At 42.8% G+C, this 23,963-nt stretch overlaps 1 protein-coding gene across 1 annotated transcript in view; it reads left to right on the top strand.

Annotated features, from left to right (window-relative positions):
• Positions 1–4,919: 4,919 nt before the first annotated feature.
• Positions 4,920–23,963, top strand: part of CUL5 (cullin 5) — a 96,522-nt gene continuing 77,478 nt past the window's right edge. The window contains exon 1 of the mRNA XM_078432703.2: positions 4,920–5,385. Within this exon, the coding sequence (XP_078288829.1) occupies positions 5,362–5,385 (24 nt within the window). The 5' untranslated portion in view covers positions 4,920–5,361. The remainder of the gene's footprint in view (positions 5,386–23,963) is intronic.

Below are 23,963 nucleotides of genomic sequence, written 5' to 3'. Positions count from 1 at the left end.
ATATATATATACCACATTTTCTTTTTTTTTTTTAATTTTTTTTAACGTTTATTTATTTTTGAGACACAGAGAGACAGAGAATGAACGGGGGAGGGTCAGAGAGAGAGAGAGGGAGACACAGAATCCGAAACAGGCTCCAGGCTCCGAGCTGTCAGCACAAAGCCCGACGCGGGGCTTGAACTCACGAACCGTGAAATCATGACCTGAGCCGAAGTCGGATGCCCAACCGACTGAGCCACCCAGGCGCCCCTATACCACATTTTCTTTATCTATTCATCCATCGATGGACATTTGGGCTCTTTCCATACTTTGGCTATTGTCGATAGTGCTGCTATAAACATGGGGGTGCATGTGTCCCTTTGAAACAGCACACCCGTATCCCTTGGATAAATGCCTAGTAGTGCAATTGCTGGGTCGTAGGGTAGTTCTATTTTTAGTTTTTTGAGGAACCTCCATCCTGTTTTCCAGAGTGGCTGCACCAGCTTGCATTCCCACCAACAATGCCAAAGAGATCCTCTTTCTCCGCATCCTTGCCAACATCTGTTGTTGCCTGAGTTGTTCATGTTAGCCATTCTGATAGGTGTAAGGTGGTATCTCATTGTGGTTTTGATTTGTATTTCCCTGATGATGAGTGATGTGGAGCATGTTTTCATGTGTTGGTTGGCCATCTAGATGTCTTCTTTGGAGTAGAGTCTAATCATGTCTTTTGCCCATTTCTTCACTGGATTATTTGGTTTTTGGGTGTTGAGTTGGTAAGTTCTTTATAGATTTTGGATACCAACCCTTTATCTGGCATGTCATTTGCAAATATCTTCTCCCATTCCGTCAGTTGCCTTTTAGTTTTGCTGATTGTTTTCATCGCTGTGCAGAAGACTTTTATTTTGATGAGGTCCCAATAGTTCATTTTTGCTTTTGTTTCCCTTGCCTCTGGAGACGTGTTGAGTAAAAAGTTGCTGCGGCTAAGACCAAAGAGGTTTTTGCCTGCTTTCTCCTCGAGGATTTTGATGGCTTCCTGTCTTACATTGAGGTCTTTCATCCATTTTGAGTTTATTTTTGTGTATGTTGTAAGAAAGTGGTCCAGGTTCATTCTTCTGCATGTCGCTGTCCAGTGTTCCCAGCACCACTTGCTGAAGACACTGTCTTTATTCCATTGGATATTCGTTCCTGCTTTGTCAAAGATAAATTGGCCATACGTGTGTGGGTCCATTTGTGGGTTCTCTATTCTGTTCCATTGATCTGAGTGTCTGTTCTTGTGCCAGTACCATACTGTCTTGATGATTCCAGCTTTGTAATATAGCTTGAAGTCCAGGATTATGATGCCTCCTGCTTTGGTTTTATTTTTCAAGATCGCTTTGGCTATTTGGGGTCTTTTCTGGTTCCATACAAATCTTAGGATAGTTTGTTCTAGCTCTGTGAAAAATGCTTCTGTTATTTTGACAGGTATTGCATTGAATAGGTAGAGTGCTTTGGGTAGGACCGACATTTTAACAATATTTGTTCTTCCCATCCAGGAGCATGGAATCTTTTTCCATTTTTCTGTGTCTTCTCAAATTTCTTTCATAAGCTTTCTATAGTTTTCAGTGTATAGATTTTTCACCACTTTGGTTAGATTTATTCCTAGGTATTGTATGTTTTTTTTGTGCAACTTTAAATGGGATCGATTCCTTGATTTCTCTTTCTATTGTTTCATTGTTGGTGTATAGGAATGCAACTGACTTCTGCGCATTGATTTTATATCCTGCCACTTTGCTGAATTCATGGATCAGTTCTAGCAGTTTTTTGGTGGAATCTTTTCGGTTTTCCATATAGAGTATCATGTCATCTGCGAAGAGTGAAAGTTTGTCCTCCTCCTGGCCGATCTGGATGCCTTTTATTTCTTTGTGTTGTCTGATTGCTGAGGCTGTTCCTGATACATTTCAGAGTAAATTGTAAGCATAACTTCACTTGCTTCTAAAGTCTTCAGCATGAATATCATTAACTAAATTTCAAATTTTATTTACCACTTTTTTAATTTTGAAGGAGATGCAAAAACCTTAACAGCACTTGGCTGAATTTTGACAAATGCATACATCTGAATACCCCAAATCCCAGCCACAATATAGCACATTACCCCAGAAAGGGGAGGGAGGCTTGCTTTTAACTGCATTCTGCTTAGCACATTCTGAATTTTGTACCATGTGCTTGTGCTAATTTTAAAATAAATGAAATATTTAAGCTTTTAAAATATTTAAGCATTTTTGTAATGTCAGGCCATAGACCGAAATGGGAAGAGGAAGAAGGTAAAAACAGGAGGGGATGGTGGGTGACAAGGAATCGGTGGAGTCAGTGGAATAGAGAACTCATTGTAAACTGGGGACATCTTATAGAAGTTCTGTTGCCACAACGAGTGAGTTAGGAGAAGGAAATACCCTGGCATGTTTGCAACTGGGTTTCAGAAAGTACTCTCAAGGTTTGTAGTGTGAAATGGGAATGATGGCAGTTAGGGTATTGGTCCCCCCTCCATACTATATGCACTGTAGTGCACATTGGATTTTTCCTTTGGAGTATTTATCACAACGCCAAATGAGTCATTTTTTCAAGATTTTGTGGTGGTGGTTGTTTTTAAGTAATCTCTGCACCCAATGTGGGGCTTGAACTCACAACCCTGAGATCAAGAGTCCCATGCTCCACCGACTGAGCCAGCCAGGCACCCCAGTTAAGTAATACGTTATTTGTGTCAGCTTCAAGATGGCATGGGTCTCCTCTGTCTCATTTAATCCTGTATTTCTGGTGCCAAGTACATACATAATAGGCAGTCAAACAAGTATTAAATACTTACTTGGATTATTAAAAAATTTTTTTTGTTTTATTTATTTTGAGAGAGAGAGAGAAAGAGCATGAACAGGGGAGGGGCAGAGAGAGAGTGAGCGAGAGAATTCTAAGCAGGCTCTGTGAGGTCAGTGCAGAGCCCTATGTGAGGCTTGAACTCACAACCCCTGAAATCATGACCTGGGCCTAAATCAAGAGAAGTCTTTTTTTTATTTTTTTATTTTTTTTAATGTTTATTTATTTTTGAGACAGAGAGAGACAGAGCATGAACAGGGGAAGATCAGAGAGAGAGGGAGACACAGAATCCAAAACAGGCTCCGGGCTCCGAGCCGTCAGCACAGAGCCCGATGCGGGGCTCGAACCCACGGGCCGCGAGATCATGAACTGGGCCGAAGTTGGACGCTCAACCGACTGAGCCACCCAGGCGCCCCAAGAGTAGAAGTCTTAACTGACTAAGCCACTCTAGTGCCCCCTTAGTTGGATTCTTAAGTGTCATTCATTCATTCATTCATTCATTCACTTGCTTTATCATTGTCATCTTAAGATACATAAAATTGATTATAATCAATTTACACTTTAAATTGAGCAGGAGAGTTGGCCTAGGGTTGAAGATAAAACCCAGTTTCCCTGGAAAAGGGAACCATAATTATATAAAGTTTATGCTGGACTAGGCCTTTTCTCTGACCTGAGTGACCTTGGCCAGATCACCACTCTGAGCCTCAATTTTTCCCATCTGTCGAACAAAGATAACCCCTGAAGGGTCATCCCTGTGTTGACATTCTGCCTGGACATTACAGATCTGCTGGCTGAGTCCTTGCTCTACCTCTCGATCATCGGTTAATCATGCCTAGATTACTCTAAGAAACTATTTGAAAATTGGGACACCTGACTGTCCTGTCAATTTAAGGAGATATTAAGAAGCTCTTTAAATGACCCTTGTGTTTACTATTTACACAGTAGAGTGAGCATGTGAAAACAGGGATTTAAAAAAAAATTTGTTTTAATCTTTATTTATTTTTGAAAGAGAGACAGCGTGTGAGCAGGGGAGGAGCAGAGAGAGGGGGAGACACAGAATCCGAAGCAGGCTCCGGGCCCTGAGCTGTCAGCAGAGCCCGATGTGGGGCTCAAACTCACAAACCATGAGATTATCACCGGAGCCAAAGTCGGATGCTCAACCAACTGAGCCACCCAGGCGCCCTGAAAACAGGGGTTTCATCATGCCACCCCTCTGCTCAAAAGCCCGCGTGATTGATGGCCCATGTCACTCAGGATACAAGCGAGTCTTTATTACAGCAGCCCACGAGGTCCTAAATGAGCTCATGCTCTCCTCACTCTCGCAGCTCTGAAGCCACCACCTTCTCACGGCTGTTCCCACAGTCTGGGCAACCTGCCGCAGGGTTCCCCCTATCTGCAATGTTCTTCCACACATGGCCTGGTCTTGTCCCTCACCTCCTTCAGGCCTTTGCTCCAAAGTCATCTTCTCAGCAAGACCTGCTTGGATCATTCTATGCAAAGTTGCAAACTTCATGCCCGTTCCTGGCTGCATTTTACTCCATAGATCTAATTTTCCTCCCTCCTAATATATTATGCATGTAGGAATGAATACTGTTTATAAACACGCATCATATAATTCCAGGTACACTGTCGGTTTTCTGTGAGTTATATTCTCTTATCTGGGCCAGTGGTTTGTGGTCCGAAGGGCTAAAGCTTGGGGGGACGTTATGGTTAGTACCTTCTGGAATCATGTGCCCACGGGAAATCCAAGATGAATGTTCATTATTTCAGTGCCAGGCACTCTGGACTGGAAATATTAATAGTTCACGCTTTTGCGCACTTATTGAAGCAGTCATTGCACAAACATTTACTGGACGCCTTCGAGGCGCCAGTTCTTACCGAATGAGCTGCCCGGACCTAAGCCCAGCTGTCAGAAGCATTTCCTTGAGGATCGCGCCCCTCCAGGTACACCCCATCCCCGGCTTTGGGGGACGAGAGAAAATACCTGGTCCCGCCAGCAGAGGGCGTGCTGCCGCCCTCTCCACAGCCTCCCGACCCTCCGAGGCATCCCGGCTCCCACGCTCGCTCCCGAGCGCGTCCCCGGCCGCCGCGTCACGTGACGCGGCCGCGGAACCTGAGCTGCCCGGCCTAAGCCGTGCTAAATTCGTTGCCCGTGGCCGCTGCGGGTGCAACCACAGAGGCTAATCCGAAGGAGTGGGGAGGCTCGTGGAGTCGATGCTTCCTCTTCCAATTCAGGTCGGCTCCCGCTACCTCGTCACCATTCGCCGCTGCCGTCTCCCCGAGCGTTTGCATGAGCTCTTTCGCGTGGGGGAGCTCCGGTGACCATGTAGGGGGGACGAGTGAGGAAGCTCCAGGTGCCCGGGACGAGGTCAGCGCTGTCGGCACGCCCCCGCGGTGCCGAGCACACCCCCCGGTGCGGGCCGGCGGGCCGGTCGGCCCCGGTGGGAACCCCGGCGGGAACCCCGGCCTCCGCCTGGGGCCTGGCCCGGAGCGCCACGAAATCTCGCGCCGTCTCGCGAGACGCTAAGTTGAAGGAACATGGCGACGTCTAATCTGTTAAAGGTAAGACCCTCAGCGCAGCCCGGCTTGGACCCCGCGCCCCCGTTGGGCTCGGCTCGCCGGGAGAGGCCCGGTTCGGGCTCAGCGGCGGAGGAGGGGGAGCGTTCGGGGGCCGTCCGCCGCCGCGGGCCGGAACGTGGGGGTCTGTGGCCTTGGGGTCGGGAGGCGCCGGCCGTCCGCCCCGCCGGTCGGCCGCGGTGTGCGAGGCCCGGCGCGGGGGACCAGCTCCGGCCCCGGGGCGGCGGGTGCGCGGTGCTGCCGCGCCCGGACCCGCCGGGCCGTGCGCGCTCTCGGGGGTCTCGGCTCTCTCCGAGGCGGGCGCCCGGGACGCGTGAGAGGGCGATCCGAGAAAATGCTGCCCAGTAGGTTTCAATGACTTGACTGACCCCCTCCCCCTCCCCGCTCCCACCTTCTGAATTTCTGTTCGCCGCGTCTAGTCTGCCAGCGATTCCCGGCCGCACGGCGAGCGGGGCCGGGCTCTCCTGTCGGCCCTCTGCGCCTTCCCTCCTGCTCTCCGGTTCTGGAGTTCGGGTTTTTCCTTGGGAGAGTGCCTCGCGACCCCGGTGCGGTGCAGCCGGAGGACCGAGCGAGGAAGTGCTCCCGGCGGTGTGGAGCTTGGGAAAGTTACGGGATCCGAGGAAACGGCTCGAGTTAGTTAGCGCGTGGGAAGGCCGGGAAGGGCTAGGCCCGCAGGAGCGTCTTCTCTCCCATCAGTTAAAAAGTTGGGAGGAGGAGAAGACACGGCACACGGATAATAGGAAGTACATGAAGATATGCTGGCACCTCGCTTAGGTCTCCTTTAGGCAACTGATGATAACTGTCCGACAGGTGAGACCGTCTTAGGAAATGTAGACCTAATTTTATTAGTGTAAGAGGCGGTATAGCTTCCGCTTAGCCTGCCACTCAGAAGCTGTGTGACTTTTGGCAAGTTTCTTAACTTCTCTGTGCCTAGGTTTCCTTACCCATCCCACGGCGTTATCAATAGCACCTATTTCATAGGAGCATCGTTAAGATTGAGTTAATGTATGCAAAAGGCTTAAAACATTGACTGGCGGGGAATTCGTACACAATACACACGAATAACTTGAGTTACTACGACTGCTGTTTCTCTCAGAAAACGAATTCATGGGCATCGAGTAACCCATTCTACCCTCCTTTTGTAACAGTATAGCAGAGTTCTGATCGGGTCAGAACGAAAAGTTCTGAAGGCGCCTGTTGGTGCCTCTGCCTGTTTACATAAGCGGTAGTTAATGTTATTCATTGAACTGTGCTTAAGAAGTATTTGGGTTCGCGATTCTTTGTGATTTTTTTTTTTTTGACTTGATGATTACTTGGATGTAAATCAAGGCCCTTCCTCCCCCCCCCCCCCCCAAAGAATTATCTCTCAGAAAAGAGAAAGTCGCTTTATTCTATTCCGTACAAAGCCTTGCCAAGCTAAGCGACTTCATAAATACTAGAAGAGTGCTTACCTTGTCGGGATTACGATTCTTCGTACCCAACGCCCACCTATAGAACGAAAAGACTGCTTGAAGGTATAGAAAATGGGCATTTAGGACTCAGGTTAAAAAGTTCACAGGGATTCAAGAAGTTCTGAAATACTGTATATAATATTTCATATTATATATACGTCATATTACATATAATACTTCATATTAACTCAGACAACGTTTGTAAATTAAAGGAAGGTGGTAATGCTTTGGAAAAAACAGGTGAATGAATCATTCAGTTCAGTGAACATGAAGACACATGCCGAAGTCACACTGGAAATTTTTCAGTGAAATTGTTTCATGAAGTGTTGAAAAGGGGGAGAGGGAATTTCTGAATATTGTTTAACAAAGTCTGCGATTTAAAATACGTATAACCAGGGTCGCCTGGGTGGCTCAGTCGGTTGGGCGTCCGACTTCAGCTCAGGTCACGATCTCGCGGTCCGTGAGTTTGAGCCCCGCGTCAGGCTCTGGGCTGATGGCTCAGAGCCTGGAGCCTGCTTCCGGTTCTGTGTCTCCCTCTCTCTCTGCCCCTCCCCCGTTCATGCTCTGTCTCTCTCTGTCCCAAAAATAAATAAACTTAATAAAAAAAAAAAATACATATAACCAACGTAGTGAACGTTATAAATAGACATTTGATTCTTCTGTCTGTATCACCAAAAGTTTCCATGTTCAAGTTGGCCAGAAAACTGTTGTATTGGTTTTTTGTTTGTTTTTTGCCTTTTTTCTTTCTTTTTGGGGGTGGGGAGAGAGGTGGTCTCATTTTTATACTTAACGGAAGTAACTAATTAGGAGTGCCTGGGTGGCCCAGTGGGTTGAGCATAGGAGTCTTGATTTCGGCTCAGGTCGTGCTCTCAGGGTCCTGGGATAAGAGCCCTGTGTTGGACTCCGCACTGAGTGTGGAGCTTGCTTCAGATTCTCTCTCTCTCTCTCTCTCTCTCTCTCTTCTCCTCTCCAGCGTGTGCACATGTCTCTCTTTCTCTCTCTCTTAAAAACAAAAAGTAACTAATTAAAAAGTGAACTGGGGCGCCTGGGTGGCTCAGTCGGTTAAGCGTCCGACTTCAGCTCAGGTCACAATCTCGCGGTCCGCGAGTTCGAGCCCCGCGTCAGGCTCTGGGCTGATGGCTCAGAGCCTGGAGCCTGCTTCCGATTCTGTGTCTCCCTCTCTCTCTGCCCCTCCCCCGTTCATGCTCTGTCTCTCTCTGTCCCAAAAATAAATAAACGTTAAAAAAATAAAATAAAATAAAATAAAAATAAAAAGTGAACAGTCTGTCTTCCTGGAGAAATGTAGTGAGACCCTGCCAGGGTAGACCCATAACATAATTCATAGGCTCATTTAAATTCAAGTCTGGGGGTACCCTTGAATAGAGACAGAGCTGGTTGGGTGTGGCCACGTTAGCCTTATTTGCTTTTTTGATAGGACGAATAGCGTGATTCACAAGAGAAATATGCCTTAGACGTTGTGCAGTTAGATTTCACCAGATCATATTTGCCGAAATTGTCATGTCCTGGGGTCACAATGGAGAAACATGGGCTAGATGAGAACAGTTAGAATTTGCTTCATTATCAGTTAAACAGCTGTACCTGAAGAAATGATAAGTGATAAATCATCAACCCTGAAGGGAGGCTTTCAGTGTTCTTCTGAAAAAATAAGTTCTTTTCCTGTTTGCCAGTAACTTGGGTGAAGTTAAGATTTTGGACTTTGTGGATGACCGTTTGGAGGGATAGCTAATATGTTTTGAGAGATAACAAGATCGAAACTTTGATGTGAAACTTGCAAGTCAGTAGGCAAAGCAATACAAACCACCTACTTTTTTAATATTGGAATTTGATATAATACTTTGTTTAAAGCAAGTGGACTATGGCTGGATTTTGGAAGTCTTTTGAATATACAGAGATTGGTGGTGTATGTTTTGTCATAAACAATTATCAGTTGTTTGGGGGGTTTATTTTGCCTAAAACCTTTCAATATTACTACTCTGTTTTTTTAACATATAATTCTTGTTCCTTTGCTTTTGCGGTATCTAGGCCCTAAGTGCTCTTTGCTATTTTCTTCATTTCTAGTTGAGAATCCTACCCCAAATAGCAGTTGTTTAGATCTTATTTTTCAAGTCTCCACCCCATTTAATTCTTAGCCTATTACTTTATTCAGTTATTTGGAGTGCCCTTAACCTTGATCAGTATCACCATTTTTTCCAGTTTCCCTTAGAGTCTCCTCTTTTTCAAGGCACCCACTGTATTGCTTCCTTCCATTTGTTCTTCAGCCTTCATTCCCACCCCCCACCCCCCCACCCCCCCCAGGACTTGTCAGTACATTCCCTGTGATTTTGTTTCAGTCTCCTCCTCACTTCTATAGGGATAAGAAAGTTCCCCTGTCTCCTGGTATAAACTTCACCTGTACTCTGCTTTGGCCACAAACTTTTGCCCTTTTTTCTCTTTCCGTTCATTCTCACTGTTGTTTGAAAGGTGGCCCCCACTCACTGCCTTTATAATTCTACACCTTTTTCTTTAACTGTGACCCGACTCTCCCCTGACCCCCACCTGCTTACAGTGAAGCTGTCTGTCTCAAGAGCAATAGCAACTTCGTGATTGCGAAATGTTACGTCCATCCTCTCTTCTGATATTGTTGATGACTATCTCTGCTTCCCTTTTAATTTTTATGAGGTTCTCTTTTGGTGTCCCGTCTCTCAGATCACTTGTGTTTTTCTCTGACCTCCCTCCTGTCCTCCCCAATGTAGTTATTTCTTGGGATTTAATCTTCAGCCCTTTTCTATCTTTGTCCTTCTGTTTCTGGGGCAGTCTTAACTCCCATGATTTCACTATTTTTATCTCTTAACTCTGATCTGAGCTCTGGACCAAAACACAGTTCTGACCATATCACTTTCCTGCTCACATACCTTTGATGGTTCAAATTCTTTGATATCTTTCCAGTTGGGTCTTCTCCCTAATATCTGTCTCCCTCCCATGTCCTCTTCTCCTCTCTCCCCTCTCTCTCTCTCCCTCTCACCCTCTTTCTCTCTTTCTCTCACACACCCCTACCTCTACCTGGCTGGTTCCTTGTTGGTTCAGTAGTATCCCACTATCCCTCAATATTTGCCTGTTAAATTCATTTTTAGTCATTAAGACCCAGCCAGATTCCTCCTTTCTTCTTAGAGCTCTCTTTTCAAATTGTTGCCTGCCCTGCATAACCAGAGCACTACATCAGGTTTTTTCCAGCACTTATATATTATATATTTGTATACTTATATACTTGTATACTTATATATTATATCCTTGTATACTTATATATTATATATTTGTGTACTTATATGTTATTTTCATAATAGTTACATACTTATACATATACACGTGTGTACACGTGTATATAAGTATATACATATAAGTATGCTTACAAGCATATACTTATACATAATGCATATATACTTATATATTATTTGCATGATCTATTTACATATCTAGCTCCCTTCCAAGATTGTAAGCCCCATTATTGCAGGACTTTATGTTATTAATCTTGATGCCTTAACCATCAACTGCAGTGATCGTTTATGGTAGGTGCTCCATAAACGAGTGATAATTGCTTAAAAAGAGGAGTCGAGTGAAGTATCTGCATTGTAGACGCTCTGTGAGTGAGTGTTGATTGGTTAAAAGAAGAAATTTCTGGTTCTGTTCCCTTCTAATTAGATCCACAGAGGTGGGGGGGGGGGGCCTGGGTGTCTCAGTCACTTAAGCATCCAACTTCGACTCAGGTCATAGTCTCACAGTTCATAGCCTGGAGCCTGTTTCCGATTCTGTGTCTCTCTCTCTCTGACCCTCCACCACTCGAGCTCTGTCTCTCTCTCTCACCCTCTCTCAAAAATAAATAAACATTAAAAAGTTTTTTTAAATTTAATTTATATTTTTTATGGAGAGAGAGGCAAAAGCATATAAACAAATACATTCTATAGGTCAGGTATATGCTATGAAGAAAAACAATTTAGGGAAAGGATAGAGAGGAATCTGGTGGGGTTTTTTTTCTTTTCCATATTTTTACTTAAATTCTAGATAGTTGACATATACTGTAATATTGGCTTCAGGAGTACAATTTAGTGGTTCATCACTTACATACAATACCAAGTGCTCAAGACAACAAGTGCCCTCCTTAATGCCCATCACCTACCCACCTCCCTCCATCAACCCTTTTTGTTCTCTGTAGTTAAGAATCTCTTATCTTTTGTTTGTTTGTTTGTTTGTTTGTTTTTAAGTTTGTTTTGAGAGGGAGGAAGGGAGACAGAAGGGGAAGGGCAGAGAGGCAAGGAGAGAGAGAATGACTGACAGCTCTGAGCTTGATGTGGGGCTTGAACTCACCAACGGTGAGATCATGACCTGAGCTGAAATTAAGAGTCAGATGCTTAACCGACTGAGCCACCCAGGTGCCCCCAAGAGTCTCTTATGATTTGCCTCCCCATCTCTTTCCCCCACCCTCTTCCCCTGTGTTCATTTGTTTTGTTTGTTAAATTCCACGTATCAGTGAATTAATGGTATTTGTCTTTCTCTGACCGACTCGTTTTGCTTAGCATAATACACTCTGGTTCCATCCACGTTGTTGGAAATGGCAAGATTTCATTCTTTTTGATGGCTAATATTCCATCAAAAAGAATGAAATCTTGCCATACATTTATAGCACATCTTCTTTGTCCATTGATCAGTCGATGGACATTTGGGCTCTTTCCATAATCTGGTTATTGTTGACAATGCTGCTGTAAACATCGGGGTTCATGTGTCCCTTCGAATCAGTATTTTTGAAACTTTGGGTAAACATCTAATAGTGCAATTGCTGTGCTAATGAGGGAAGGCCTCTGAGGAGAGGACATTGGACTGGAGACCTGAATGAAGCAAGGGAAGAAGCCTGTACATGTTTGAAGAGTTTCATGTAGAGGGAATGGGAACAGCCCGTGTAAAAGCACTGAGTCAGGAACATGCTTGGCAAGGAATTATGGATGTGATTATCAAGATGTGAATGTTGTCAGTGAATGGTTAAGATACCCAAGTGCATGATTCCTTTTAATTTGTATTTGAACGTAAATGAGAGCCTTATTTAAGAACCTAGCTCGTCAGTTTTCATTGAGTTGTGGGAAATTGCCCTTCTGAATGGGTATGTAAGAGGCACATGATCCTTAGGGGGCCTGCCCTCCCTCCAGTGTCCTGTCCTAGAGACATGCTTACATTTGACACAGCTTAGGGAAAAAAGGAATTCAGGGTTATGATCGTTGGCCATGGGTAGAGGTGGAAGTAGGAATAGTAGACTGAATTAGTTACTGTAAAACTGTGATGGGGCACGTGGGTGGCTCAGTCAGTCAAACATCCAACTTCAGCTCAGGTCATGGTCTCGTGGTTCATGGGTTTGAGCCTGGTGTGGGGACCTGTGCTGACAGCTCAGAGCCTAGAGCCTGCTTTGGATTCTCTGTCTCCCTTTCTCTGTACCCCTCTACCACTTATGCTCGTGCTCGCTCTCTCTCTCTCAAAAATAAATATTTAAAAAATTTTAAAAAGCAATGATAAATGTAAATGTGAGAATTGTTCATATTCTGTGAAGAGAAATGAGTGAACAAAATTACCATTATCTGGAGGTGATGTATATTAATTATTGCTACTAACAGAATGTGACAGTTTAGGATGAACTTTGAGAGATCAGTTGTTTATCAATGGATTAGAAGAGGGGAATTTTAGACTGCAGGAGGTTATCAGGAGGACGCTAGACATCCGTCTGGTGGACAGAGGAGAAGGCTGGAGAAGAGAGATAGACAAAGACAGGTGTTTCTTATTAGATGTTTTGCTAGGTGTCCTGGTGAACCCAGTCGTGTCACAGAAAGCCATCTGACTCTTGCTTTGGTATAGTAGGTAGAATAAATTGGCACCTGATGGACTGTGTAAACACCCAAACAAGTTACAGCCCAGGTTAAAACATTGGTCATAATAGATGTAGTACTTACAAGTAACTTCAGGGATATTTGATCTCTGTACAGGGTTTGTTCATTCTGCAAATATGTAGGCGTGTATTCTGTGCTGGATACTATTCTGTGATACAGTAGGGAATGTGACAGATAGGGTCCTTAGTCTTTGGAACTTCTATTCAAATGTGTCAATACCGACACCAAAGAAGTAACACATGGGGTAGTTTTGCAGTAATGAGAGCTGAGATGAAAACAGTATAATCAAGAGTGTTTAGAAGCTGGGGGCACTGTCTTACAACAAAATAAATTTGTTCCCCTAAATATTGCTTTCAACTATGTTCTGTTGAGTTTTCCTTCTCTGCCACTTGATGACATTTCAGCCCCATCTCCTAACTTTCTGGTCTTTAAAACAAGTTCTGTTACCCATGGTGCCTGGGTAGCTCAGTTGGTTAGGCATCTGACTCTTAGTTCAGGTCTTGATCTCTCAGGGTCGTGAGTTCAAGCCCTCTGTTGAACTCTCCGCTGGGTGTGGAACCTACTTTAAAAAAGGAAAATTAACAATTCTATTACTCTACATTAAAAATTTCAATCTCTGGGCGTCTGGGTGGCTCAGTGGGTTTTGAGTGTCTGGTTACAGCTTGGGTCGTGATCTCATGGTTCATGAGTTTGAGCCTCACATCAGGCTTGTTGCTGTCAGCACAGAGCCTGCTGTAGATCCTCTGTCTCCCTCTCTCTCTGCCCTCCCCCCCCCCCACTCACACTGTCTCTCTCTCAAAAGTGAATAAACATATATAAAAAAAAAAACATAAAATTTTCAGTCTCAAAGCCAAATTAAATCTCCTGTATGCTTAAGATCTAGGTTCTGGATGTGCAGAGAAGAAAGGGGGAAAGGCAGTTTTCTTAGGACCTCTGTGGGGCAATACTGATGCTAGACTTGAATGGTCTGCATTCTGCCCAGGGCAAAGGTCCTGAGGTGCACTGGTGAGCTTGGCATATTTAAGGAGCACCTTTAAAAGGTTGGTGTGGCTGAAACATAGTGAGAATTGCCAGGATTTGAATATATACTGGAGTTTTGTGGTTCTTTTGGTTAATGGGGGTTGCAAATGTAGTTTTAAAATCACATAACTGGGAGTACCAGTGGCTCACAGACCATATAGGAACCCAACATTCAAATAGCTAGCCTCATTGTTTACAGGAAAGACCCAAGATAAATACACAAATTGGATTCCTTTTGGAAAGTAATTAGGGTGCCATCATTGAATATAATTCATAATCAGTAGGATCAGAACTTCACAGAGGGAACAAATACAAATCTTAAACCAACTAAATTCCCTGTGTCGTCAAAATGTTCTGGGAGTGGAAGAGTGCCGATGAGTAAAAAATAATTCTAATTGTGTGCGTGATATTATTTCTTGTCTTGACTCAACTTCTCCTTTAACTTTTCTTGTACCTTTGTTATCATGAAGAAGATGTATAGAAATAATAAACTTTATTTTCTTCCAAATGCAACTTTTAAAAAAAATTTATTTAAATATTTTAGTAATTTCTACACCCATTATGGGGCTCTAACTCACAGCCCTGAGATCAGAGTCACAGGTTCTCTCCATGGGGTGCCTGGGTGGCTTAGTTGGTTAAAGGTCCGACTTCAGCTCAGGTCATGATCTCATGGCATGTGAGTTCAAGCCCCGGGTCCAGCTGTGTGCTGACAGCTCAGAGCCTGGAGCCTGCTTCTGATTCTGTGTCCCTCTCTCACTCTGCCCCTCCCCCACTTGTGCTCTGTCTCTGTCTCTCAAGAATAAAAAATATTAAAAAATATTTTTTTTAAAGATAGTTACAAGGGGCACTTGGGTGGCTCAGTCACTTGAGCAACCAACTCTTGATGTGGGCTCAGGTCATAATCTCACCGTTTTTGAGATCGAGCCCCGTGTTGGGCTCCTCATTGAGCATGGAGACTGCCTGAGATTCTCTTCTCTCCCTCTACCCCTCTCCCCTGCTTGAGTACTTTCTTTCTCTAAAATGAAATGAAATGAAATGAAATGATAAAATAAAATAAAATGTTACAAATTAAATACAGTACTAAAAAAAATAATTTTTAAATGAACAATACTAGCATGCCCATTTTTAAAGTAAGCTTTGTTGAAATATGACCTGTATACAGAAATGCACACAAATCATAAGTCTATGGTTGGATGCATTTTTATAAAGTAAACATACCTGTATAATCAACACCCAGATCTAGAAATAGAATATTTAACAGTATCCCTGAAAGCCCCCTCTCTGTTGTCTTGTGCTAGTCTCTAACTTGTAACCCCTTCCACAAGGTAATCACTATGCTGACTTCTAATAACTGTAGGTGTGTTTTGTCTGTTCAGGAGCCAGTGTGTACTCTTGTGTGTGACTTTTTTGCTCAACATGATTTCTTTGAGATTCCTCTTATTACATGTTAAATTTTTGTTGCTGTATAGTGTTCCACTGTTACGAATATTTCACAATTTATCCATTCTCTTGCTGATGGACTTTTAGGGGTTTATGGTTTTTTTACTATTGTGAATTGAGATACGATGTCTTTTGGTAGACATATGTGTGCAGCTCATTGGGAAGCATACCTAGACATGAAATTGGGGGTTCACATAGTATGCATATGTTTAGCTTTCATAGATACTGCTGAAGAGTTTCCTCTTTACACTCTCACCAGCACATTTGAGAGTTTTTGTTGCACTGAATTTTGTCTAATCCTTGGTATTGTCATTCTGTTCTATTCTAGCCTTTTTGGTGGTTTATAGTGATTTTTTCTCATGACTTTAATATATGTTTCCCTGATGATTAATGATGGTGGGTGCTTTTTCATATGGTTATTGGCCATGTAGATACTGTCTTTATGGAGGGTCTCTACCAGTGTTTGCCAAGTTTTACATTGGATTGTTTTTCATTTCTTACTGATTTTTAGGAATCTTCACATGTTTTGCTTTGTTTGGAATCTTTACATATATTGGATAAGAGCCTATCTTGGATATATGTATTAGAAATAATACTTCTTCCACTATGTGGGTAGCTTTTTCAGTTCCTGAATGGTGTCTTTTAAGACTAAAGTTTTTATTTTTTTATATTGTACGGTTTATCAATTCCTTTCTTTGTGGTTAGTGCTTGGTTAAAAAGTCATACAAATGATCCAGACTCTACTTGCATTAATACCTTATTTAAAAAAAAAAAGAACATAAAATTAATTTATTTGTATAGTTTTGAGCCTCAAAAGTATATCCTGGGACCCTTCTAGGAATCCATAAACCACAATTTAAGGAACACTATATTAGAGTGTGAGTTCCTGGAAGACCTTTCATTTATTTATTTAAAAAATTTTTTTTAATGTTTGTTTATTTCTTAAGAGAGACAGACAGCAGGGAATGGGGAGAGAGAGAAGGGTACAGAGGATCCAGAGCAGGCCCTGCGCTGACAGCAGAGAGCCCAGTGCCGGGCTCGAACTCATGAACTGTGAAATCATGACCTGAGCCAAAGGCAGACGCTTAACCGACTGAGCCACCCAGGTGCCCCAGAAGACCTTTCATTTATAAGTCCCAGTGACTAGCATAATTCTTCATGTGTAGTGGGCACTCAAGACATTTGTTGAATGAGTAAATGTAATACATAAATGATGAAGAAACCCCTCAAATAAGTTCAAACTCTTCTATCAGTACTGTTATTTTTTCTTTTTTTTTTTCCTTAAAATTAGTTGTTTTGGTTTCTAAAAATTCAAGGACTATCAAAATTTCTTTAAAAAGGATTTTTTCTTTATAAAGGAAACCTAAAGGTCTTTTTCTTTCAAGATTTTATTTTATTTTAAAATGTTTATTTATTTATTTTGAGAGAGAGAGGGAGAGAGAATGGAGGAGGGTCAGAGAGAAAAGGAGAGGGAATCCAAGCAGGCTCCATGACACAGGGCTTGATCTTACCACCATGAGATCATGACCTGAGCCAAAATCAAGAGTCGGATGCTTAACCAACTGAACCACCTAGGGTCCCCTTAAGACTTTATTTAATAATGTCTCCACCCAATGTGAGTCTTGAACTTCAAATCCTGAGATCAAGAGTCACATGCTCTACCACCTGCCAGCCAGGTGCCCCTGCAAACTAAAGGTTTTAAAGGGAAGCGTACTGTGAAATGTCTCATTTCAATGGAGAAAGATTTTTAGCTTTTTGGAAAATAGTATTATTTCCCTTCTGTACCACGTTTGAAGATAACTAAGTCTCTTTTTATAGTGATGGTTCTATCTTGTGGTTTTTAGATGGTCACTAAATTTTTATAATCATAGTTTTTTTGGGTTTTTTTCCTGCATTTTTTTTAAATGAAATCAAGTCAAGGGTTGGCTCCGACCCATACGTTGCAAGTCCCTCTACTGCTCATTCAAGAAAGATCCAGGAAGTAGTTAAGAATGTGGCAGAACTAACAGAACTAAACTGCTTGGATTTGAATCCCCGCTCTACCACTCATTATCTATAACCTTAGGGAAATAACCTAACCTAATTTCAGGTACAGTGTACAATTTTTTCATCTATAAAGTGAGAATAATAATATACCAAACACCTAGGATATTTATAAAGATTAAATGAATTAAAACTTGTAAATTTTATTTAAAGTTTACTTATTTATTTTGAGAGAGAGAGAGAGAGAGAGAGAATGAATGAGCAGGGGAGAGGCAGAGAGAGAGGGAGACAGAGAATCACAAGCAGGCTCCACACTGCCAGTGCAGAGCCCAACATGGGGCCCAGACTCAAAAACCATAAAATCATGCCCTGAGCTGAAATCAGAGTCAGACGCTTAGCTGTTTGAAACACCTATGCACCCCAGTGCTTGTCAGTATTTAAAATAGTACCTGACACATAATTAATAGATTTTATAAAGTAAAATGATCAAAGTGGTTGATGTACATTGAAGATTATAATGAAGTTAAATAATATGAGAAATAAATAACTCATATTTACAGTTATCGGATATTCAGACTACCCAAGGAAATGTGAAAGAAGCTTTGTGGAGATTAACAAAAGGAGATCCTCTTTTGTATCACAGATAGCACATATAAAAAATTTATTGGGGGCGCCTGGGTGGCTCATTTTGTTGAGTGTCTGACTCTTGATTTCAGCTCAGGTCATGATCTCATGGTTCATGAGTTCATGCCCCACATTGGGCTATGTGCTGACAACATGGAGTCTGCTTGGGATTCTCACTCTCTCCCTCTCTCTCTGCCCCTTCTCTGCTCACTCGCTTTCTCTCTCTCTCTCTCTCTCTCTCTCTCTCTCTCAAAATGGATAAATATTAACAAAATTTTTAAAAAAATTGTTGGCTATAACCCCAAATTAGCAAAATGCCATGTGTTTGCAATGAAAGAAAAGTGGAAAATATTATAAGGGAATGATTAAAGAAAAATGTTAAGAATATAATGAAAACATTTTTAAAAATGTCATCCTTTGAGCACCTGAGTGGCTCAGTTAAGCTTCCGACGTTGGCTCAGGTTTTGATCTCATGGTTTATGAGTTTGAGCCCCGCCTTGGGATCTCTCCTGTCAGTGCAGAGCCTGCTTTAGATCCTCTATCCCCACCTCTCTGTGCCCCTCCACCACTTGTGCTATCTTTCTCTCTCAAAAAAATAAATAAACTTTAAAATTTCACCCTTCTATAATGTCAGTGTCAAGTATCCTACTCTGTCAAGACTCCTCCTGTCTTTCTAACTCATTCAAGTATTATTCAAGTAATCTGGCTCCAAAAGGGCCTCCAGTTCATTGATTCTATCACCTTACTGTATAAGTTTATAGTTTTTAGTTTATAGTTTTTATCAAATTAGGAAACATTTTGGCTTTTAATTCTTATTTAAAATTTTTTTTTTCAACATTTTTTATTTATTTTTGGGACAGAGAGAGACAGAGCATGAACGGGGGAGGGGCAGAGAGAGAGGGAGACACAGAATCAGAAACAGGCTCCAGGCTCCGAGCCATCAGCCCAGAGCCTGACGCGGGGCTCGAACTCACGGACCGCGAGATCGTGACCTGGCTGAAGTCGGACGCTTAACCGACTGCGCCACCCAGGCGCCCCTGGCTTTTAATTCTTTAAATACCCTCCCATCCCCCAAGACTCTGGTTATATGTAAGTCAGGTCATATGATGCTGTTCCCTGATAATCATTTTTAAAAATCTTTCTGTGATGTTCATGCTTTCCTCTATTTTCTTGAACGTGCAAAGTATATTTATAATAGCTGGATAAATGTCATGCTCTGTTAAAACTATAATTCATGTCATTTCTGGGTCAGTTTCTGTTGATGGGTTTTTTCTCTTGATGGTGGGTTATATTTTCCTTCTTTGCCTGCTTGGTATTTTGGATTGGATGCTAGACATTGTTTTATATGTTGGGATCTGATGCTTTAAATATTTCAGGGTCTGGCTTTCACACAGTTAAATTACTTGGAATCAGGTTGATCTTTTTGAAGCTTGCTTTCGAGTTTTGTAATAGTGGGTTGGGAACAACAGGGTAGGGCTACTTAGGCTCCACTACAGATGCAGTGCCTTTCTAAGGACTCTACCGAATGTCTTGCATGTTGAGGAGCATTTCTATTCTGGCTAGTAGCAACACAAACTTTTCGTAGCCCTTTATGAGCCCTGCTGATTGTTGTGTCTACTTTCTCATGGGCCTTTCCCCAGTCTCTGACAGTGTTCTCACACACATGTGCAAGTCAGTATTGGGTCAAAGCCTTGATACACCTCTCTGTTTATCTCCGGAACTCCCTCTCTTGCACAGGTCCCTTTTTTTTCTAGTACTCTGTGCCACAAATTTTTGTCACCTTGTCCTGTCTAAACTCTGAACTCTGGCTCCTAAGTGAAACTTCCAGGCTGTTTGCGTTCCCCTGCTTGTGCTGAGGTCTGGAAACCAGGCATGTTTGGGCATTTGTAGGGCTGCCCTATGATAGTTTTCTCAGGAAGTACTGTCCTATACTGCCCTTTGGTTCTCTAGCCATTGCGGCAGGAGGGGAGATCTGGCTGTCATTATTCCATCATGGGTGGAAGAAGAATGCTCTGTCTCTCTTCCTGATGTCCTTTGTCTCGCTCTTATCAGCATAAATTCTCTGTTCAGTCATTGTTACCAGTGCCCTGAACACACCTCGGTTACCCTGCTCCTGTCTCCTTTCACCTGGGAAAACTATACCCCGGTTAGCTATATCTCCATCTTCCAGTGCTGGCACCTGTGAATGTGCCAGGAAAGCCTCCTTAGTGCCCCCTTTAGAACATAAACTCTGACTGCTACTTGCTACCTCCGTTGCCACTCTACTGATCCAGTGCTTTTTTCACTTGAAATCCATGACCACACTCTATAAATGAGCCCCGTCACATTACCCTGGTCATTTATTCTACTTTCCTCAGTATCTGCTTCACATCTTTTCTCTCAAACTTCTAGTATGTCCTTACCTGTCTTCCAAGGCATTTTCCTTTTTTCTACATCACTGAAAACGTGAAGTAATCAAAAATGAACTTCGGAGAGTGGTACTTACTTCATCTACCCTTCTACTAACATCTGCATGTATGTACTTTGCCTTACCTTCTTACGGTAGAGTTATTTCCTCCACCTTGCGCCCTGTGCCCCTTTCCTTCTTGCTTACCCTGGGCAAATTAAATTTCAATTCACATTCTCCGGCACTTTCCTTCCTTTTCTCTCACGTCATCAGTGTTATACCCTGGAATATACCCATCAGTATAAAAATATACTGTGTCCGTCCCATCTGAAAAGAAATTTTGTCTCCCTCTCTGCATCAGCTACCATGCCACTTCTGTGCTCTTTTACAGTAAGACTGCCAAAAGTTGTCTGTACTTTTCCAGTTTTCTTTCTTTCTCTTTTCTCTCTCAGTTCCATTCCCCGGCTTTTGTCCTTACCGCTCTATGAAAACTGCTCTTACATTATTAATACGAAGGTCTCCATGACTTCCGTATTGGTTTTTCAGTAGTCCTCTTACATAATCTTCCAGGAGCATGTGCTGCGCTCGATCACTCCCCCTTCCTTGATACGCTTTATTCCCTTGGTTTCCAGAATCCTGTGCTCTTGATTTTCTTGCCACCTCTGCGATTGTTCCATCTCCTTTCTTATTTCTTATTCTTCTCACCCCTTCATGTTGGGTGCCTAAGGCCTCGAGCCTGGCCCTCTTCTCTCATATTCACTCTCTTGGTAGTGACAGTAACAAGTTGTAAAACCCATCTGTACTCCAGTGACTTGCATATTTTAATTTCCTGCCTAGACCTTTCTATAAATTCTAGAGTTTCTTATGAAACAGCTAATTCAACATCTTCAAAGGGCTGTTTAATATATGTGTCAGGTGTAATGTGTCTGAAATCAAACTCCAGGGCTTTCCTTCTTAGCCTGTTCCATCTACAGTTTTTTCCATTTCAGTTGACGGCAGTGCCATACTTCTTGGATGTGTCAAACGACAAAACTAAAACAGTTAGGTAACAACTTTGATGCCCTTGATGCTAGGGAAGATGATCCATGGATTGAGGGAGTACAGTGCCTAACAACCCGTGGAACACTCTTCCTAAAGGGTTTGTGGCAAGCGAAAGCTTTATAGAATGTTAGAAGAGGCAGGACAAAAACAGGGCCTGATTGGTTAGGATGTTGGAGATTTTCCATATAAAGCAAGTAGGTCCTCTGCTGTAGGGTAGAATAAGCTAACTAAAGCTGTGTAGGAGGATTGTGATTGGTGTTAGGTTTCCTTGGCAGTCAGGTTTTTCCCCAACTGCAGGCTGACTTAGTTTAGATTTGGACATGGGCTGGGCCCCTGCAGTGGACCCCATTTTGTGGGTCTTAACATATCAGACAAAAGCCTTAGAGTCATGCTTTACTCTTTTCTCTCATCCCAGATGCATACTGTCAGGAAATCCTGCTTAGTGCCTCCTTTAAAATTTGTTTTTAATATTTATTTATTTTTGAGAGAGAGAGAGAGAGAGCACAAGTGGGGTAGAGGAAGAGAGAGAGACGGAGTCATAGACTCCGAAGCAGGATCCAGGCTCTGAGCTGTCACCACAGAGCCCGATGCGGGGCTCAAACTCACGAGCTTCAAGATCATGACCTGAGCCAGATTTGGCCACTTAACCGACTGAGCCGCCCAGGTGCCCCTACTCTGGTCTTTACAAGGGCTGCTTCCTCTGCCTGAAATACTCTTTCCTGAGGTATCCTTCAGGACCTGCCCCTCCCTGGCTTCCCCATAACCTTTCTGTGTGTTTGAGAAGAATACCTGTGAGGGAGGGAGTTGGGCTGAAAGAAAGAAAGGATAGAGGGCAGGGATGTGGCAGATGCTGAAATCTTCTTGGTGAAAGAGCCAGGGGGTGAGATATTCCCAGATAGTAGCAGTTGGTGAGTTCAGCCTACTTGCTGTTCTGAGTAATAGTGGAAGAAGGCAGAAGAGACTTTGCAGCAAATTAATAGAGATAAGGCAGCCTTCACTTAGCCAATGGAAGCATTCATAAATCAGGGTTCATAATTGGAAAGTCCCTTCACATATTAATAAAGCACTCTCTTTTGTAGATAGATTTGGTGTCCTGCTGCTTAGTTATGATTTAATGAAGTGCTCTTCAGTTTAACAGAGAATAGACCAAAGAATTGCTTGAGCACCATTTTTTGGATCAAAGAATAATAGAAAACATTCAGTTATTGCATTCTGTTTTTTTTTTTTTTTTTTATTTTTTATTTTTATTTTTTTTTTTTTTAACGTTTATTTATTTTTGAGACAGAGAGAGACACAGCATGAACGGGGGAGGGGCAGAGAGAGAGAGGGAGACACAGAATCGGAAGCAGGCTCCAGGCTCTGAGCCATCAGCCCAGAGCCCGACGCGGGGCTCGAACTCGCGAACTCGCGGATCGTGACCTGAGCCGAAGTCGGACGCTCAACCGACTGAGCCACCCAGGCGCCCCTATTGCATTCTGTTTTTAATTTAGTATTGGGGAAAATGTTTCAACAAACAAAGACCCAAAATGTATTTCCTGTTATTTTGCCATAGCTAATAGATTTCAGAGTCTAACGAGTATTTATCTCAAAGGCCTGTTTACTCCAGTTCTCTGTACCTTTTTGATTTTTAATTATAAGATTTATACCATGTTTAATTTTACAAATTGCCAAAATTGCTTATGGAAATGGACTTAGTTGACATTATAATGTATCCTCTAATTAAGGGCATATATAATGAGTCTGCCTGTCTCAGTCAAGAAAACTTGCAGTGGTTCTTTCAAACTTGTTTATTTGCATGCTCCTCCCTCAGAGGGAACAATAGGAAAAGTGAAGCCGGCCGTGAGGTTAGTACACAGAATTTATGCCGTAGAATTACAAATCTAACTCTGAATTTCTCCATAGTCAACACTGAGAGGAAAGTTACCTACATGATTCACTGAAGTCCATAAGGTAAAAACAAACTAGTTGTTCAGGGGAGAAGCACAACTAACCCTCGCACAAAATTTTGAGTGAATACACTCGTGGGTGCTTATAATAAGAATACTGTGATTAAAATAGATAGGTACCTGCGGCAAGACAGTTCAGTAACTTTTAGGATCATCATTGTTCATGGATACAGGATGCGAGCATGATCTGGCTGTGACCTCTGTCATCTCATCGATTACCAGGGTTGATTTGGTTGATCTGGCCGGTGAGGTGGGTGTGCCCTTCCTCCCCCACCACTCTCATGTGCGTCCCTCTTCATGTGCACGCTTGGTTGAAGGGGATGACCTTCGCCAAAAGAGGAGGACCATTCTTTGGTCAAGGGTATATGAGCCGTCCTCCTCTGCTAGAGCCTCCAAACAAGCTCTCAGGGTCCATTTGTAGCGTAGGGTGGTCAGGCTTCCAGGACTCCAGACATGTCGAATGCAGCACTGCATGTGACAGTCTACCTTTGTCAAAAAGATTAAAAGGAAAAAAGAAACATTGTCTGTGGATGCAAGAAGCATCACTTGCTTTCACAAGAGTTTAGTGTTAGTAGTTCTTAGCCTGTGTTTGGTCATAAACCCTCCAACATTTTTATGTAGTTTTATCATGGATTAGCTAAATATGCTGATTCTGAATTTAAGAGATTCTGATCCAGTAGGTCTGAGGTAAGTTTTAGAAATGTATATGTGAAACTACCAAGCAGGTGATTCTGGTGTAGGTTCTGGTTAG

The sequence above is a fragment of the Panthera onca genome, chromosome D1, assembly GCF_046562875.1.
Source record: "Panthera onca isolate mPanOnc1 chromosome D1, mPanOnc1 haplotype 2, whole genome shotgun sequence".
Taxonomy (NCBI): domain Eukaryota; kingdom Metazoa; phylum Chordata; class Mammalia; order Carnivora; family Felidae; genus Panthera; species Panthera onca.
Note: the sequence above shows the minus strand (reverse complement) of the source record. Positions and strands in the feature narration are given on the sequence as shown.